Source organism: Motacilla alba, chromosome 1 (genome assembly GCF_015832195.1).
Source record: "Motacilla alba alba isolate MOTALB_02 chromosome 1, Motacilla_alba_V1.0_pri, whole genome shotgun sequence".
Lineage (NCBI taxonomy): Eukaryota > Metazoa > Chordata > Aves > Passeriformes > Motacillidae > Motacilla > Motacilla alba.
The window spans coordinates 19,484,041-19,501,785 of NC_052016.1; the positions used below are offsets into that span (position 1 = coordinate 19,484,041).

General features: G+C 37.2%; 1 protein-coding gene across 11 annotated transcripts in view; it reads left to right on the forward strand.

Moving 5' to 3' along the window:
• Nucleotides 1-17,745, forward strand: part of LOC119704257 — a 279,500-nt gene that overhangs the window by 97,763 nt on the left and 163,992 nt on the right. For all 11 annotated transcript variants that reach the window (XR_005257893.1, XR_005257894.1, XR_005257915.1 and 8 more), the window contains one exon: nt 2,047-2,164. Coding sequence is in view for 2 of the 11 variants with exons in the window: in XM_038145189.1 (XP_038001117.1) it covers nt 2,109-2,164 (56 nt within the window). In the remaining 9 variants the exon portion in view is untranslated. The remainder of the gene's footprint in view (nt 1-2,046; nt 2,165-17,745) is intronic.

A 17,745-nucleotide genomic window follows, 5' to 3' on the forward strand; every position in this document is an offset into this window, starting at 1 on the left:
GACACCTTAGCAAAGAATCCCAGCACTTCTTTTTCTGACTTAATGATGTGAGACAAGTCACCTTTTTCAGGGCAAACTGGCAGTCATGGAATTTTTTTTTAATGTTTAAAAAATTCAGAATTCTGTTTGTGACCTTCATTCTAAAAATTATCAAAATTACCTGCCTATTCTCAAATTAAATCCAGATTCTTTGAGGATCACGACTAGTACTTTAGCTATTTATGTCTTGATCAGTGAAAGAAATTTGTATATGTTTTAAAAATAATGAAGAAAAAGTAAGAGTTGAAGTTTCAGTTTACAAAAATAAAAGATAAGCAACTAATCATTTAAACAAAATACTATTTTCACTATTTGAGTCTGCTAAGTTTGGCATTTGGACTGTAGAAGTTTTAAAACTTTATAGATAATTTTTTTTCTTTATTCCTAATTTTTTTGCTGGACAAAAGTCTGACTGTGCCTTAAAATCAAACAGAACACTTTGTCCCCTTTGTTCATACCACCATCCTATCACAGTATCTGCCTTTTGTAAATCTAGATAAGGAAAAATTTATGTTGAAAGCAAAGTAGATGATGGAATGCAAGCATCCCCCTCACCTCTGTCAGTGAAGCCTTGTTCCTCAGAAACACAGGCTCTGCTGATGCCACTTCCTAGTCTCTTTTACACTGGCTTTTGGAAAAGAACAAGAGACGTGCAATGCCTGTTCAGACAGTGGTGGCTATTCAGCAATGCACAACATGTATTTTTTCAGAATATGCATTTTTCCCCACTTTACATGCAATTTTTTAGGCAGAACTGGGATCTTTCTTTTCTGCACATGTTGGAAAAAGCACAGCCTCTATCCCTCAGGTACAGGTGAGAAGATGAAGCCCAGAGAACCTGGTTGAGGGCTCACCTCTCCAAGAGAACAACTAATATGGTACAGGGTCACAAGATGGTTTGAATTGGGACTGTGGTTGGGAGCAGAACCTTATTGCATCTTTCTTTTAGCAAATGGTTCAAACCATAGAATTCTTAGGCAAAGCTTGAAGATTTCACTTAAATTTTATTTTAGTATGGAAGGCATCAGGGCATGGATATAAAGTATTTTGTACTTAATACAACAAATATTACATTAGTCTCTTGTAAACTTGATTGTCACACTACTGAAATTATGCATGTTTACAAATTATCTTGAATTTGGTTCAAAACTTTTTGAAAAGAGAATGCCTGAAGATAATGTTTATACATTTTGTATATTTTTTTCAATTGGCTTTGCCTTTCTTGTGGTCTCAGCTTGCACTAAAATAATCAGCTTCTCCCTGTCCAGTTTCCCTATCTCTGTGTGTTCATATTGATTGTATACAAGTCTGTGTGGATTTAGGAGCAGTTTCCCTCTCGGTTAATGCATTGTCAGAAAAAAAAAAAAAAAAAGAAATTCCAATTATATGACCATCAATTTGATCAACAGATATCTCTTTACTTCAGTTTTGTCTAATTCTACAGTGCTTATCTTCACACTTCTACAATTAGGTGGTGGTGACACCATCCCTTGAAGTGTTCAAGATGCAACTGTATGTGGCACTCAGTGCCGTGGTCTAGTTAAAAAAAGTGGTGATTAAATTTCCATCATAAATGGTTCTGTGGGATATTTAAAAACTGTTATCATGGTAGTCAACATTCTATTGTATACTGGATACTTGGCAAATACATGAAAGGTCACAAATTTTTACTTGTCTTTATTTCTAAACTGTTATAAACTCGCTATTTCTAAATGGTGAAAATCAGTTTTTCAAAGAAAGGCACTTTATTATATTTGTAAATAAAATCCATAAAAACATGGCTTGAACTCTAGAAGTCAAGTTGAATTTGCCAGCTTGGGGAGGGGGAAAGATTCTTTGTTTACTTCTCCATTTGTTTTTGTTGTTTTTCTAATTAGTTTTTCTTCTTTGTGAAACACTGAACTTGACAAACGTGACTTGAATTAAAATAATATTGGAATTATACAGTGCAGTGTTTTTACAGAGTCTTTGTTTCTGAAAGAACTGTGGTTTGGTTTTATTTTACAGGACTGGAAAGAAACATGTTCCATAGATGTCAGCTTCCGTCTGCTATGATGCTCCACTGAGTGATGCCACATTCAACACTGAGCAGCACTGGCAAAGCAGAGTGGCTTCTCAGAATGAGGTAGGTTTCATTCTCTTCCACAAGGCCTGATCAAGTTCTTCATAGTCACTTTTCTGTTTAATATAAGTGAAGTCAGACAGGTGTTCCAAGTCTGACTTCACCTTGACTTGTCATTGGATTTGATTGCTTCCTCTGTGTTGGTATTTACCCAACAGAGTAATTAACGAGTCCAGGTGTTGTAGTGGGCTAAAATGTTCCATGAGCTTTGTTCCAGAGCACTCTTGGGCTGTTGTGACTGTTACCTGTGACTACAGGTGCACTCTGTAGTCCCTGTGCACATCATCAGAAAGAATATATCTTAGTTAGCCTTCCACAGGCAAGGTTATTTCCAACAGAATGGTTTCAGGAGAGCTATTTGAGGAAGATTTGCATATTATTATTATTATTATTGCTGTTGTTGTTGTTGTTATTGTTATTATTAGACATAATCTCTGGTCAAAGTGCAGTGCAATGAACAAGTACGGCCTAAAGGCCTTGGTTCTCTTTTACTATTTTCTCACTGGTGGTGAAAGACATATTGAGGTGAGAGTTTGTTACTTAAACATGGGACTGGTAAATATGACACAAAACACACAATAGACCCACAGCCATCTGGAATGGCAGCTGAGCCCTTGGCAGGATTCTGTAGGGTATGCAAAATGCATGAGTTGCCTATGCTTAGCAGTCCTATCCTATATGTTAGATTTCTCTTTCAGGAAACTGTAAAAGCTGGTACAGTTTGGATTGTGATAGATTGTAATCCCAGATTCAGAGGTGATGTTGGAAATGAGGGGCACCAGGAGACCTGCAAGGAAAGAAGGGTTGAAACAAAGCAAGTAAAGCAGCAACTACAAAGTGTTGGACAGAAGGGGGGGGCTTAATTTATCTTATTTTCCAGTGATTGCCTTTCCTACTTATACTCTTCATGAGCTAGCAACCTTCAAGTGAGCAACATCTTTTCTGAGTTATTCTGTTGTGCATTATTTCACAAAAAGAAATGTATTAATTGCTCTGTGCTGTACTGCATCCCCTTGTTGTGTACCAAATGTAAGGGAAAATATTACCGTTGGTATCTGACATGTGGAACTAATTTGCCTCTGTTGGAGTTCAGGGAGAGGTCTTGGCTATAACAGTGGATGAAAACATTAGGAATTATAGGCACCTCACCTCATGATGCTTCATTTGTAGTTTACACTTGTGATGATATACTATGGATAAAATATGGGGACCATATCCTGGCCCTATTGAAATCAGTAGGAGTTTTTCTCTTAATTTCAACTAGGCCATGACCCAGGGAATCTCTACTAGCTCCTGGTGAAGGATTTGCTCGATTCCTGTCCCTGACTAGACCTCCTCTGAGGACTTAGTTTTTAATATTGCTACCAAATCTGCTTCTTAGGTAATAATTCTCTCTCATTGAAGTTTATTTTTTCTTGATTTGGGATGTCCTATGCTTGAAGGAAACATGTTTCTATACTTATAGTTTTCTGTCCTTAAATATGACTGTATCATTATGGGTAATTACAGACTGAATCTCAGGAATAGTATCAGTATCTGATGAAAAGATAAAGGACTTTAGAACAATTTACTAAGGGATAGGATGGCAGTCCTACAGGTAAGATGTTATTATGCAAGAACTGCAGGAAACAAGGCTTAACTCTGAGAAGAAGACTAGATCACTTAATAGCTCCTTAATATCATCAGTTTCTATGACTGCAAATACTTTCATGAGCATATGGTGGATTTTCCCCTTACTAACAGTTTGGATTTGATGAGTTTAGCTTTGTCCATGGATGAGAAGATGTTCTTTATTATTCTTGCTATAGTAATAGGTTCTTTCATACTCTCACATCTGGAGCATGTGCTGCCCACAGGTCATTCATAACTTACAAATCCTTTGACTAAAGGGCACCAGAATTCTTATTTTCTACACAATATTTTTTTTTCTATCAGCTGATCAGTGAAGTTCTTTGCTCTAATATATTCCACTTCTATAGAGTACAATAAAATGTTTGGCTGACATATGAGGATAAATTTGATTGCCAAAAACATGAATGCTACACCAAAGCTATTTCTGACTCTGAGATATCTTTTAATGCAATTATTAATTGTTTCTGAAAAAGGGACAGATATGAAATGCTGAGTGTGCTCTTATCTGTTATCTGGTTTATCTGTTTCAATATCTCATGTTCCTCAGCTCCTATTGGAAGTTTCATTCTATTGGTGTATCTTGTTTTAGGAATTTTACAATGTTTTTCATTAGAAATCTCTCCCAGTTTGGGCTGGGTTTTAGGAAGTACACAGTTTATGCAGTGTATGTGTCCATATGCATCTGTATGCTCTGTTGGGGGTTTGAAGCTGAGTGGTAGACATATTAAAAATGTTCTCTTCTGCATGTTCTGGCCCAAGTGTCCATATGAACGTTATGTTATGCTTTCTTACACAAAGTTATGCTGGGAAGGAAGGCCATGAAGGTGTTAAGCCAGTTTTTGCCTAGTCCTATGGTGCTAATTTACCACTTTCTTCTCCCTGCATTTTGCATCATTCCTTTAAAACTGTGTAAAAAACATATTTTCCATCTTGAATTCCTTTGCCTTTACTCTCATAGAAAAGTATCCTGGCTCTGGCCAGTGTCTGAGATGGTTAACATTGCAGAGGGGATGGGGGTAAAGTATTTTCACCAGGGAAGGATCATGATGCCTGTCTACCATGGGTGTTGCTGCATTTAGTTGCCTGTGCTCTTCTTGGTGGCATTGTTTGTCACCTTCTGTACTGGACTGTGAGAGATGTTTAGGGCAGTCATGTTGAGTATGTGTATATTATATAAGTAATGAACCAAAATATTGAGTCTTGCTTGTCTCTGTTGCTTTTGGATCAACTCACTGAATCTATATTAATATTTTGCTTTGTTAATTAACTTGCCAAAGCAAACCACTTATTCACCTTAAAGAGTACCCAGAAAACAGGACCCTAGTGTTCTTCTTCTCACAGTTGTTCCAAACACTCAACTATTTGAAGTATCCTGTAGGGATAGTCCTACACTAATTTGTAAAAAATCATAGTATAAGTAAGTCCATTTTTAATACAAGATTTTGTAGTGATAAGAATGTTTGATGGAGGGAAAATAATTCACTGCAATTTGTAACTTGGAGAACACAATCCATTTGACTCCTTTTTCCTGTAGAATACAATGAGTTCATCTGTTGCACAATGTTCATTTTTAATTAAACATTTTATCATAGCGCAGCCTTTTATTGACATTCCTCATAATAGAGCTGATAAGATCTTGACCTACTCTTCAATACAGCAGTGTATAACTCAATACTCTGGCACACACTGTTCCCTTTGGAATTAAACCCACGCTTTTCTGATTTAATTTTAAAATTGTATGTACTTTTGGTCCCATTTATTTACTTTAACTATTTATACCTCTTTTGACTTATACATTTTGGATGCAACCATTCTTGGGCTATCACTGCTGTTTGCTCAAGCTTTTACCTAGCTGGACCACTTTATTAAATCATTTTCTTCTTTTTAAATTTCTTTTTTAAATTTTGCAATAAGAGGTGATTTATCACCTAATCTTGTTTCCTACTATACAGTCTTGTTTCCCTCTGTACCTTTGTGTACAATTTTGATTAGGTGTTCTAACTTCACTCACAATTGCCTTAATCACTGGTTTATAGAATTTCTGCTACCACAGAAACTCCTGTAGATACTTCATGAGAAGAGATTCCTGCAGATGTCCCCAAAGATGGACAATGAAGCTGATCCCTGTCAGTAACCTTAATAAACCCTGTGATATAAAGCTTCCCAGGACCATGTGTTTAGCCATCCTGATAAGCACCCCTGTAGCTTGGCAGGGTTTTGTCACCTCCTGAGTACCTGCACCAGGGGAGTGGGAACCAATCCCTCCAGTTGGTAGTGGCTGCTGTGGTGCTGCTGACAAGGAAGAGATCTGGAGACAAGCTGGCCACAGAGCAGCATGCAGAGGGAAGAAGCCTAAAGTACATTTCCAAGGTTTGCTGTTTCCTACACTGGGTTTTAGTATTCCTCTAGATGGGGCAACCAGAATTCTCTAATATTTTGCTGCAGCAAATCACCCCTTCTGAGCTGAGCACTCACCATAATCACCTAAATTTCTGAGGACCATCAGGTGCTGCAAGACCCCATTTCTCATTCATCCCCACACCTCTTGCTGTATCAGCTGTGTCAGATGATAATGATTCAACTGCCTCATGCTTCTCTTTCATACTTAGCAGTCAGTTTTGCTGTTCATCCTTCTCATGCTGCAGGCCTTCCACTGTTCACTATAAATGTATGTTGATTTGGGCTAATAAATTTGAGGTAATTTAATACCCATTTGAAATTATTTCATGTAATAAATTGCAGAAAATGCAGAAATGCCTTGCACTTGAGAAGAGCTTTAAAGATGGGGGATATTCAACTGCTGAGGATGTTTTCTTACACTGTGGCAGTGTAAGAAAATCTTTAAAAAAACTTTTTAATCTTTCCTGGTTAGCATAGAAGTTAAAAATCACACAGGGACTATGACAGTAGGAATTTACCATGTGCCAAATGTGTACCTTTCAAAGTTAAAACTTCCAGCCTCTTTGGTCTTCAAAAAGCTCCAGATCTTCATGGATAAATAGGTATGTAATGAATTTAAAGAAGTATTTACTAGATCTCTGAACTAAACCTAGATTTTTGATTTTTCTTTTTGCACATTCTTTCTTCAAATCTACAAGAAAATATACTGCCATGTTATTGGAAACATAGAGTGCATGACTTGAAAGAGACAGTGCACCAAGCTTTTTTTAATTGTTCTAAAAGGGAACAGTTTATGAAAAAGGAGCAAGTTCATGGCTTTCTCCACCCACCTGAGTTGGAGAATTGTGAAAATACAATCAAGGTGTCCGTGGGGTACCTAGCACCCTGTCAGCACAGGTGCCACAAGCCACGGGTGCCTCTATGACTTGGTTGCCTCTGCCATCCAGGTTGGATTGATGAAGGCAAATCAGGGAAATGCCAGCTGAGCCCCAGGATACTGTTGCCAGTGCAAATACAACCAATACATTACAGGTAGATGTGGGAACCCAGGACATCCCTCTGGGTGCCCTGGATGGCCAGAGCTGCTGGCAAGGGGCTCTGAGACCCTGGCATGCAGCCAAAGACACGTGGGCTTTTGATCTTAGCCCATGGAGCAAATTACCAACTCTGTATGAAGAATTACAAGCCACACACAAAAGTTTAGGTATTGTAGTAGAAGTAGTCACGAAGTAAAAGGAAGGATTTTTGAGTGCTGTACAGGGGGGTTTTAGCCTTGTACACAGGGGTCCAAGTTTTGTACACGGGGGTTAGACGTTTTAAGATGGAGGGATTTGGGTGTGCCCTGTCCTCTTTCTTTCTCCTTCCTAACCTCCATGTCTTTGGTGATGTTGGCACTCACAGATTGGTTTAGAGTAGAAAGTCACCATTCAATATAGATAGTAGGCATTAGGGAAAAGGTATAAACATGTAACACGTAATGTATGATATAAAAGATGGTACCAGCCCCTTGGGAGGTCAGTGTGCCTTTGTCTGAGCTGCTGAACGGGCCACAGCAGTTCAGGGAAAAGAATCTTTTAGATAACCAACAATAAACAACCTTGAGACCAGACAACAGAGGACTACTGAGTCTTTCTTTGAAGGCACGAGTTGGAGGAGAGACTTTTCCATGTTTTGGGGTTACCCCAATCCAGGGCATGACACCCCACAGGCAGAGGGCCTCACCATGCCCAAGAGAGGAGTGACAGTGACAACTCAGAGAATGAAAAAGCAATCAAACTGTTTGATGCATCTATTCCTGAAAGCTCACTTGTTTAAACCAGACCTGTCATATCAGCTGAAGCTTCCAGTTGCATTAGAGATACTGGACATTGTTACTGAAATAAAGATACTGAATTTTGATCATATGGTAGAATAGAGAGGCTCAATTTATGCATATTCTGCATCTATCTTTTTGATGCAGCGATGCTTATGAACTTGTTGGCTCTCCCTTGCTCTCCCACCCTGGGCAGTCCTGCAGCTGACATGAAGAACAGGGAGAAGTAACATTGGTGTTTTGCTTTCTCACTTTGTTTTATTGGGTTTTCTTGGTTTATAGCTCTGCAACTTCAGGCTGGCTCACAGTGCTTGAGCTCTGTGAAAATGTGCAAGCTAGGATGGTGACTGGATGCTCCACAGATGCATTGGCATTGTTTTTTAACAGTTTTTAACACAATCAGTCTTCTAGGTATTTTCTAAAATTAATAAAATAATATCCTAGGTATTAAACATACTTATAACACATTAGAAGAAAAATCGGTTGTATTTGCTGGTGAACATTTCTTTACATGTTCTCTTGCTTGTGGCAGACTAAAAAGCACATCATTTCCCACCATCTTTTTACAGAAAGCAAAGATATATAAAATAAATAAATAAAAGTATATAAATATATAATATATTATATATTATAGATAATATATTATATATTATATTATATATTATCTATAATATGATATATAATATAACTGATATATCATATATAATATATACTATAATATATAATATATATTGTATATATTGTATACTTATATAAATATAAGTATATAAATATATAAAATAAATAAAATTAAATATTTATAGGTAAACAACCCCCCCTAACATCTGCTTCAAATGGAATCAATGTAAATTTTGATAAGTATTTACAAATGTTCATTTTTATTAACACCATTTTAAATGCAAAAGTTAGTTTGTTTTTAGTGACAGAACTCAAATTAATGTGGATGATATTTCTCCAATAAGAATTATTTTATATAGTTGAAAAAAAAACAAACAACTTGCTTAGCTGTGTTTTTTTTTATTCAAAGATACAGCCTCACCAGAGGGAAGGTGAAAGTGGGATTTTACTAAGTCTGTAATCTCATTTCAAAAGATATGCTCAAACTTATGCCAATGAGTATTTTGAATCCCTGTCCTTGGTCACACCCTGTATGTTCCCTGTGCAGTGCGGAGTCTGGCACAGGGAGCCATGGAAGGATGGGTCCACAAATGGCCACAGTGGTGGAGATTGGGATGGCCTGAGCCACTGTAGGTGGGTCTGGCTTTGCTGATGGCAAATTAGCAGCTTTCTAAAACTCATGAAAATTCACACCCACTTGATGTAAATTCTAATTTGCTTCTGTGTACACTCAAGACAGGAAAAAGTGTTTTAAGAAGAGGGGAGTTAGGTAGCATTGTTGTTTCTGTGTATATTTGTTTAGTGCTTTAGATTCTGTTGAAAGACAGTCTGTTGACTGTGTGCTTTGCTTACATCCAGCTCCTTAAGAAGGATGTATTTTGTTTATCAGCTTATTGGCTGATAAAATAGCATTCAAAGTTAGTTTTAGAGAACTTTATTGGAATATTACAAGGACATTATTTTAAATGAGTGTATAAACTTTATTTTGTTGATGTTTTACTGGGGTTTGCCCATTCTAAATCTCACTATTTTGTAGCAAACAGTTTAATGATTCATGAAGTACCAAAGTTGATTGCTTAGCTACTGATCTTAAATTCCTGTAAAAATAAATCTATTAACCCTAATAATTAAATTCTAATCCATTATTAGTATAAATATTTAGAGTGTTCTCTTACATTAAAAAAAAAAAAGGAACCAATCCATCTCAGTATTTGGCCCTTTTTAAGTTCACAGGTGGTCATGTAGGGAATACATACTGTACCTAGAATATATATATATATGTAAGGTAATGTAGGAAATAGGAAGATACTGGAGAAAGCTGCCTCTTCACTTAAGACATTTAGCTAGAACTTGCAAGGTGTGAGTTAATTTGCTGAATTCTACTGTGAAAAATCTAACATTTTTCACAATTTCCCATTCATGATGGAAACTTTGATCTTGTGGGAGAAAGTAAGTGAGAATTTTGATAGATTCTTTTGTGGAGCCTGCATATTAGTCGACCTGCCTTCTTTTTATAAGATGAGGTTAGTTTCCTGCAGTTTTTGTTTCTTCACCTTTCCTCTTAGCTTTATTTATGGCAAAAGCCTATTAGAGCAGTCAAATTTTTTTATTTAAAATTGGATTAAGTCAACAGATTTTAGCTCTGAATTGTGTATACATGATGCATAATTTTTATGCAGCTTCCTTCTAGGATGTTCTCCTCCTCCCTGTACCCACACTGAATTACAGTTTTGGTGTGGATTTAATGAAAGGATATTCTTCTGCTCTGCAGTTGCTTTCAGTTTTTGTATTTAGTGGTGTGATATGGCAGCTTTCACTGTATCCATAAAATATGAGTGAGCATCAATAAACTATCAAAGAGAAAGGAGATTTAAGGAAGTGTTTGAATGAGTAGAGGGTGACTGTACAAAAAAGACCCCAGAAGTTCTGTCAGTACATACATAGGTGAAAAAGGAAGAGGTCATTTGGGCAAGAAGGCCTGTAGACATGGGCAGACAATATGTTGGAATTGTAAATTTCACATGGCATTTGGTGTGTTCTGTGAGTGGGCATGTGTTGGTGTAAGGAAGCTCATTCTCTGTTCCCTGTGCTGCTCTCCAGGGATTCACAGCCTGAAGTCACAGCCACACCCACCGGCCGCCAGATTGTGTGGGGAAAAAAAACAGCATGCAACAAGTATTTGCTAGAAAGTCCCATTTGAACAAAGAATTTTTAACTGACTCCTTAGGCAGTTGTGAGCATTTGTGGAGAATTAACAAACAGAAAAGGCCCTCTTTTCTCCCCAGCCAGGAAAAGAGCACAGTTTTGTGCTCCAAGTGACCAGTCACGCATCGCAAATAACGAATAGTGATTGTTCCTATCAGTCAGTTAAAAATTGTGTCACAGGGTCAAATATGTTTGCATACACTGCTCAAGGACTTGTGGCTAATGAAGTAATTAATAACACTCATGACCTATTTGCAGACACCTGGTGAACGGATTTAAGGGCTATATCCATTGGCTGTACTTCCCAATTCCACCAGCCCTAGCTAAAAATATGTAAAATCTAGACTAGAACAAAATAAGTTTCATCATGTGATAGCAAAGTCCATCCTCAACACCTGTTGTGATATATCCTTTATTGATAGGAGTATTACAGATGATGTATTTTGGTTTTGTGAGCTCATTTAGTCCAAACCAGAAGACCCCCAGGTCTACAGAACCTTGAAATACCTACCTGTATTATTTTTAAATCATCTTTTAAGTATGAGATACTGTCACAGTAATGGTATTCTTTGATAATTAATATGCAGCAATGATTCAGACAAGCACTGTTCAGAGGTAGGCAAAGGTCTAATCTGCTTTTCCAGGTGTTTGTACTCACTGCAAGGATCAAGTTTTTGGTGGTGGCCAGGCAGAAAAGGAAGCCTTGGTGAGCGAAATGATGAGCAGGATTGATCCCAGACACTCAGCTTCAGCCTTAAAACTTTCCTTATTCTGGTGATTATTGCAAACAGAAATATCTTCCCAAATGAGCGCGAGGAGGAGGGAGTGGGAGGAGGCCAGGGTTGGGAGTACGCAAAACTCAGAACCACAAGATTTTAAATTCCATTGTATATTTAGTGCAGTTATTGTTTTTCTGGGGCTGATGTGCTGCTCTAAAGAACAAGTGAAAACTGCATCAGTCTTTGTGTCATTGCATTTCACACAGATTTTAGTTTAATACTCTACTGTATTTTGTACTTTCAAAAGAAAAAATACAGTTTTAAGGAAGAAGCAAAGGGAGTGGTTTGGTAGGAAACAGCATGTAAACTTTTTGACATCTAGTTTGTAAAATCTTCAGTGTCTCTTTTGCTTTTTGTTCTGTAATTGATTACTAGCACCCCCTTTAACCCACCTTAAAGGGCAAGCAGGAAATTCATGTTTTCGTCCATCAGCCCATCCCTCTGAAAGCGTTCAATATTAAACCAGTTTGCAAGGAGCAAAGGCAGAAGAAACAAGAGGCCCAGTTAGACCGTGGCAAGGTTAGGAGATGCATGTCTGGTGCCTGCAGCAAATATTGGCTCTTGTTCCTGTACAATTTTTGCATGGGGAGACCAAGTTAATTGGGGTATGGCTCTGTTCTTTCCTTTATGTGTGACCTTTTATTATCTCTGTGGCCCTGTAGTTCATGCAGTGTCATAAAGCTGTGGGAAAGTCTTGCAGCTGGTGTTATCAGCTGCTGGAAATTAACTTAAAAATTGAAATATTTGTGTTTCCTTTTGCCTGAAGGTGTCTGGGAGTTTTTGAATTGCTACGAAGGTGCAATTATTGTAGTGATTTTGCTGAGCATTGCCTGTGTATCTTTTTCCCTTCTTTCTCTCCTCTTCTTTCCCCCACTGCGTTTTAATGCAAGCTGTGGGCTGGCAATCAGGTGTTGTGCTGGGGCAGGGGGGTTACTTTAGGAGGGGGGTTACATGGCATAATTCCCACGAATGTAGGAGGAGGATGAAAAAGATAAAGAAATTTTGTTTTTCTGAGCTAGAGGATTCTCTGCATGACTTCCCCACTGATGGGATCATGTGCTTTCAGGCTGAGATTTTATTAACAATTCAAATGGAAATTGAGGGCACAGGAGGAGCAGATTCTCACATAAACTTGATCTGTCCATGAATGCAGTTCTCTGTTTGCCCTGACCCTGCATGGCTTAAGACACTGCCTGTGAGGCCTGAGTGCCAGACACAAAGACCGAAATGAAAAGCAAGCACATTCCAGTAGTCTGCACAAAGGCAATGGAGCAGTTTCTAGCCGTCTCCCCGGGGAGAGATCTTATCTCCTTGCAGCTAAACCCCTTTAGAGTGTTTATTTGTACTCTAGCACCCGAGGTTTATGAATTGATATGGATGCTGATTAAACTGTAAGTTTCCTCAGTGGGTCTTTTTGGGAGACACAGAGGTGTTCCGCGTGTAATTTCTTTCCCAAATTCCTATCGATATTTATCAAAAAGGTTGCTTTGCTTTCCTGGAGAGCGGACGTGGGCAAGCGCTGAGGGAAAAGGTTGTCCAGAAACTACATTCGTTAATAAAAGTCATCCCCAGCCGAGGGAGAGTTTTGCAGAAGTTTGTTTTGAGGACGCCTCACCTGGATTTGGCTCTCAGAGCAGCGCAGAGGGCCAGCAGTGTGGGGCAGCGCTGGGGAGGCTGCCCTGAGTAGCTGCAGCGATTAAATGTGCTGTGCAGGGGTGACCTTGTGCTAGGGAGGCACAGGCAGGACGCCAGGCCAGGCTGCTGTGGCCACATCTGCAGGGCCATCGCCCTCCGCCAATGGCAGTCGGTGCGGGATGCTGCCTGCCGGGAATTCTGCCAGGCAGGAGAGACGGGGGGTGGGTGAAGGGGCTTTGCTGGGGGTTTTGTCATTTCTTTTTGAGGCTGGAGAACATATCCCAGTGCAAGGATATCATTCATACTCCCTTGATGTTAATATTGTGTCAGTACACAGTGAAGATTCCTTAATCAAACTATTAAGAATTGATACTTCTAGCTCTCCTAAACAGGCTTCCTTTTTATGAAAACTCCCTAAAACAGTAGGAAAACTGTAAAAAACGAAATGTGTTGACTGTGTTAATTCCAAAGAGCCACAATATTAATTGTCCTAGTTTTTTCTTATTTTCAGCCACAAAAGAAAAGGAAAATAGCCCCAAAGCAAAAGCCAGCAACTTTTAGATAGGAAATCATAACCATATGTTTTTCCATTTTTCTTACAAAAAGTTTCAAACATTTTGATACTCCTGAAAGTATTTAAATTAGTGGGAAGAGATTATCAAGAGATATTGATTCAAATTGTTTTGGTCCCTTAATTTTATGGGTTTATATTATCCAAAATTAATGGTCACACTTAGGCAAATTGTCAGTAACTGGTGACAAAATTGCTTTATTGCTTTTCTTTCATTTGATGCTAATTAATGGCCCTACATTATGAAGTTCAAAAGCCTCTTCTGTATTTCTCCTTCTCCATAAATATCAGGGGTAATGTGTGGGACTAAACTTTTTTCTTCAGTGTACGCAATAATTGCCTTATAGAAATGTGATAACAAACAGCTTGCTAGCATGGTTTATAGAAATGTGATAACAAACACATTTCTGGCAAGATTTTTCCTGAAAGAATATAAATGTTATTTGCTTTAGAGCTTGAAGTCATTTTGATATGAAAGAAACGTTAGTAACATAATATGTTCATTGATTCATGTGATAAAACAATAGTTTTTCATATCAAAGTGCTTCCTAGTAACTTACTCAGAAGTTACTTTATAAAATCTGGACTTTGCTTTGTTTTACCAGTTAAAACCCCCTTACCTCTCTCCTGTTAGAATGTGTTCAAGAAAAAAGGTTCTTTTTCAGTGGAGTAGAATAACACCACAGAATTTTTCATCATATTTTCCACCTGTTAATGTAACTGGTATTTGGTACAGAGCAGTATTTATCCATGTTTCTCCAAATGAAATTATTTTAATGATACATAAATGTATTAACGTTTAGAATAGATGCAGTAAAAAAAAGCTACTTCTAGTTTTGTTGTTTTTTTTTTGATACAAGAACAATGGGAAAACCAGATTGCGTGTGTTAATTTTTTGTTTTCTAAGGATTTAATCAAAAAAGTAATGAATATATATCACAAAATCTAATATTTTTAACGTCATATACTAAAGTAGAATAGTGAAGCTAAATAACAAAATTACTACTAAAAGGGAGTTTTAGTGGCCTTGTAAGAATAAATTAGTAAAAATTATTAAAAGCCAAAAGGTTTTCAAAATATAAGTGGAAATAGTCTCTAAACTTTTATAGTTTCACAAATTATCCACATTTCTCTGCTGTCTAATCTTGTATTGCTAAATCAAGAGACTAGTACCTTTCACTGGTAGAGGATTGCACCAATGATAAAATATTGTCTTTGTGGTTGTTGAGAAAGTTCTATTTATCTTTAATCTCAGGTATACTCAGAGAGTTCTCAAAATTGTGATTTACTAATCCTTGAAGTATTTGTTGTTTTTTTTTTTCATCTTTTGTCCTGAGTTATGTTTGACATTTTTTTCTGGTTATATATTAATGATCATTTATTAATATTTGTTAATATTTCAGTCATAGTGATATTATTTAAGTAAATATTTAGAATCACTGAATTTTATAAACAAATCATTATCTCTTTTTGACATTTTTTTTAAGATGTGTTCTCTCTCAAAAGAAGTTCTGAGAAAAAGGAGAGAGAAAAATTTAGTTATTTAGTTGTGCTTGATTGTGAAGCTGGTATTGCTGGACTTCAGACTTCTATGTTTGTGTGCTCTGAGTTTGACCTCTGGAGGGAAGCAGATACTCCCTTGCAGTGCCTACACAGACTTTATGTTCTAAACTTAGATATTTTGAGTTTCATCATAGATAATAAGCTAACCTCAGGTAATCAGTATGACTTCTCCTCACAAGTAAATGAAAGGAAGAGGAGAATAATTAGGATCACTAGAATTAGGCAGAACAGCGGCAGTCTGTGGTATAAAATGCAAATTTAATCTTGCCAGAGAATCTGCCCACAGCATTCACTTGTCAGTGCCTGAAATAGTGTTGTTTTAGGCTGCCATTTGAGCAGCCATTTATGCTGCTCTGCTGAACTACCCACACTGAAAACCAATGAAAATGAAGGGACAGTCCTTTGAGGAGGGGGAAAGTTCTTTGAGGAGGGGGATAGTTTTCATGACAAAGATGACCTTTCAATGATAGTAGAACATGTTTTTGTAGGTTACTAGAAAGCAAAACAACACTTCTGTAAATTGATGTTGATGAGTGATTCAATTTATATGTTGTGATGATATACAGACTCAGTTGATAAAACATTTTATTGTAAACCACTGAGAATTTACCACATGGATGGAATTGATTGAGGAGAAGGATCCATCTTCATATGGAAATCTGTGAAATTTGCAATTGTTCTTGGAAATCCCAAATCTTCTAAATGTAACTTAAAAATGAAGTAAATTAGAATTTTGTTGGAATTGCTTTCTATTTCTTTTGACATCCTTGGGAGCTATCTTGATTAATTCATATTGCACTTGTCATAAATGGTGTCTCGTTTGTACTTGGTGTGTTTCTTCAGCTTTTGGCTATGATTCTTGTCCACTGATACAAGCAAGGAAAGAGGAGGGAAGGGAGCCTCTTGCCTCAAACCCTAGTTTTCTCTGCCCCTTTTGTACATGGAAAATTTTGTTTTCCCTGTCTTTAGAGAGTGGGAACCAGGGTAAAATATGTACTGCCTGATCTGTTTGCTCTTCACAGCAATGCCAGTGCTCCAAAGGAGCAACCACAACATCTCACTTCTGTTACCCAAATTGAGTATCCAATCTGGGCTTTCTCCAGGACAGTCTGGGCATTCTTCTTTTGGCCTTTTAGAAAAGCAATTTTCTTCTTACAAACTCTGTAGGCACCCTGAAGTTGTGATGTTGTTACTTCCATGAAACTGTGGCATTAGGACTTCCCAGCTTACTTCCTTTCAGGGAATTTTATCAGCTTTTCTGGCAAATTATGTTATTTTGATGTCTAGTATTTAAAATCAACCATACACTAATAAGGCATTGTCTGCTTTATGAATGAGGTATTTCACTCTGGCTTCTGTGGTTTGAAGTTTTCAATGATGCTTTAGATATTTTTTGGCTTTTTAGTAGTAATTTTAAAAGAAAATATATTAATCTTAACAAGGCCTGGTCAGTCCTGGGTAAGTGTAACCTCATCAAATTTAAAAACTCCTTTTTATTTTAATTTTTCTAATTATAATACAGGTTTAGATACTGTTCTGAAAGATGAGAAGTATATACAGATTTTTTCCAGTATACTTTTAATAATACCACCTGTTTAGTGATCATTAATGTAATTTTACTTAAAATTGAATATTTTATTGAAAATTAGTTCCTTTTAGGTCTACTGCGTAAATACACTTTCTAAAAAAAAAATGAACTGAAAATAAAGTTGTTGCATGCCTAAGTTTGATAAATAGGGATGACTAAAGGAATCTTTCTACTTTGAGAAGTCATGACTGTCTCATTCTCCTACCTCCAGCCAAGTCATATTTGATTGTTGGTACATGAAGAAAAGATAAGAAAAAAAAAAAGACTGAGCACGGATGTAATAATGAAGAAACAATGCAGCACAGTCAACCAGGCATGAAGAATTATGTATTGAAGCTAAGAGGCCAAGTGTCTCATCAGCTGGATTTTAATAATGCCTGGCAGAAGTGCACTTGTACAGCAATTGTTTTAATATCTAATTGTGTTTCAAGCTGAAATATGACAGTCTGTCTTGAAACATGAAGAGAATATTTCCTGTGATGCAATGTCTGAGCATTTCTTTACATACTAAACTAAGATCAGAAAATTGGTAATACTTGTGTTTTCAGATTCCAGGAGCTTCCTAATTACGCATAAGTAAAGCTGCATCCTTTGCAGTTTTACTATTGTTATTTCTTTCCTCTTCCTGTCTTTATAAGTCATCTTGTTTACTGCATTCACTTGTTATAACCTGTTCCTTCTTTTTTGTTGAGTTGTTTTGTTTTTTTTAATATTATTAGCTGCCTCATTTGCTAGTTAGCAGAATACTTAGCTTGGGGAGTTTAGCTGCAAAAGCAATGT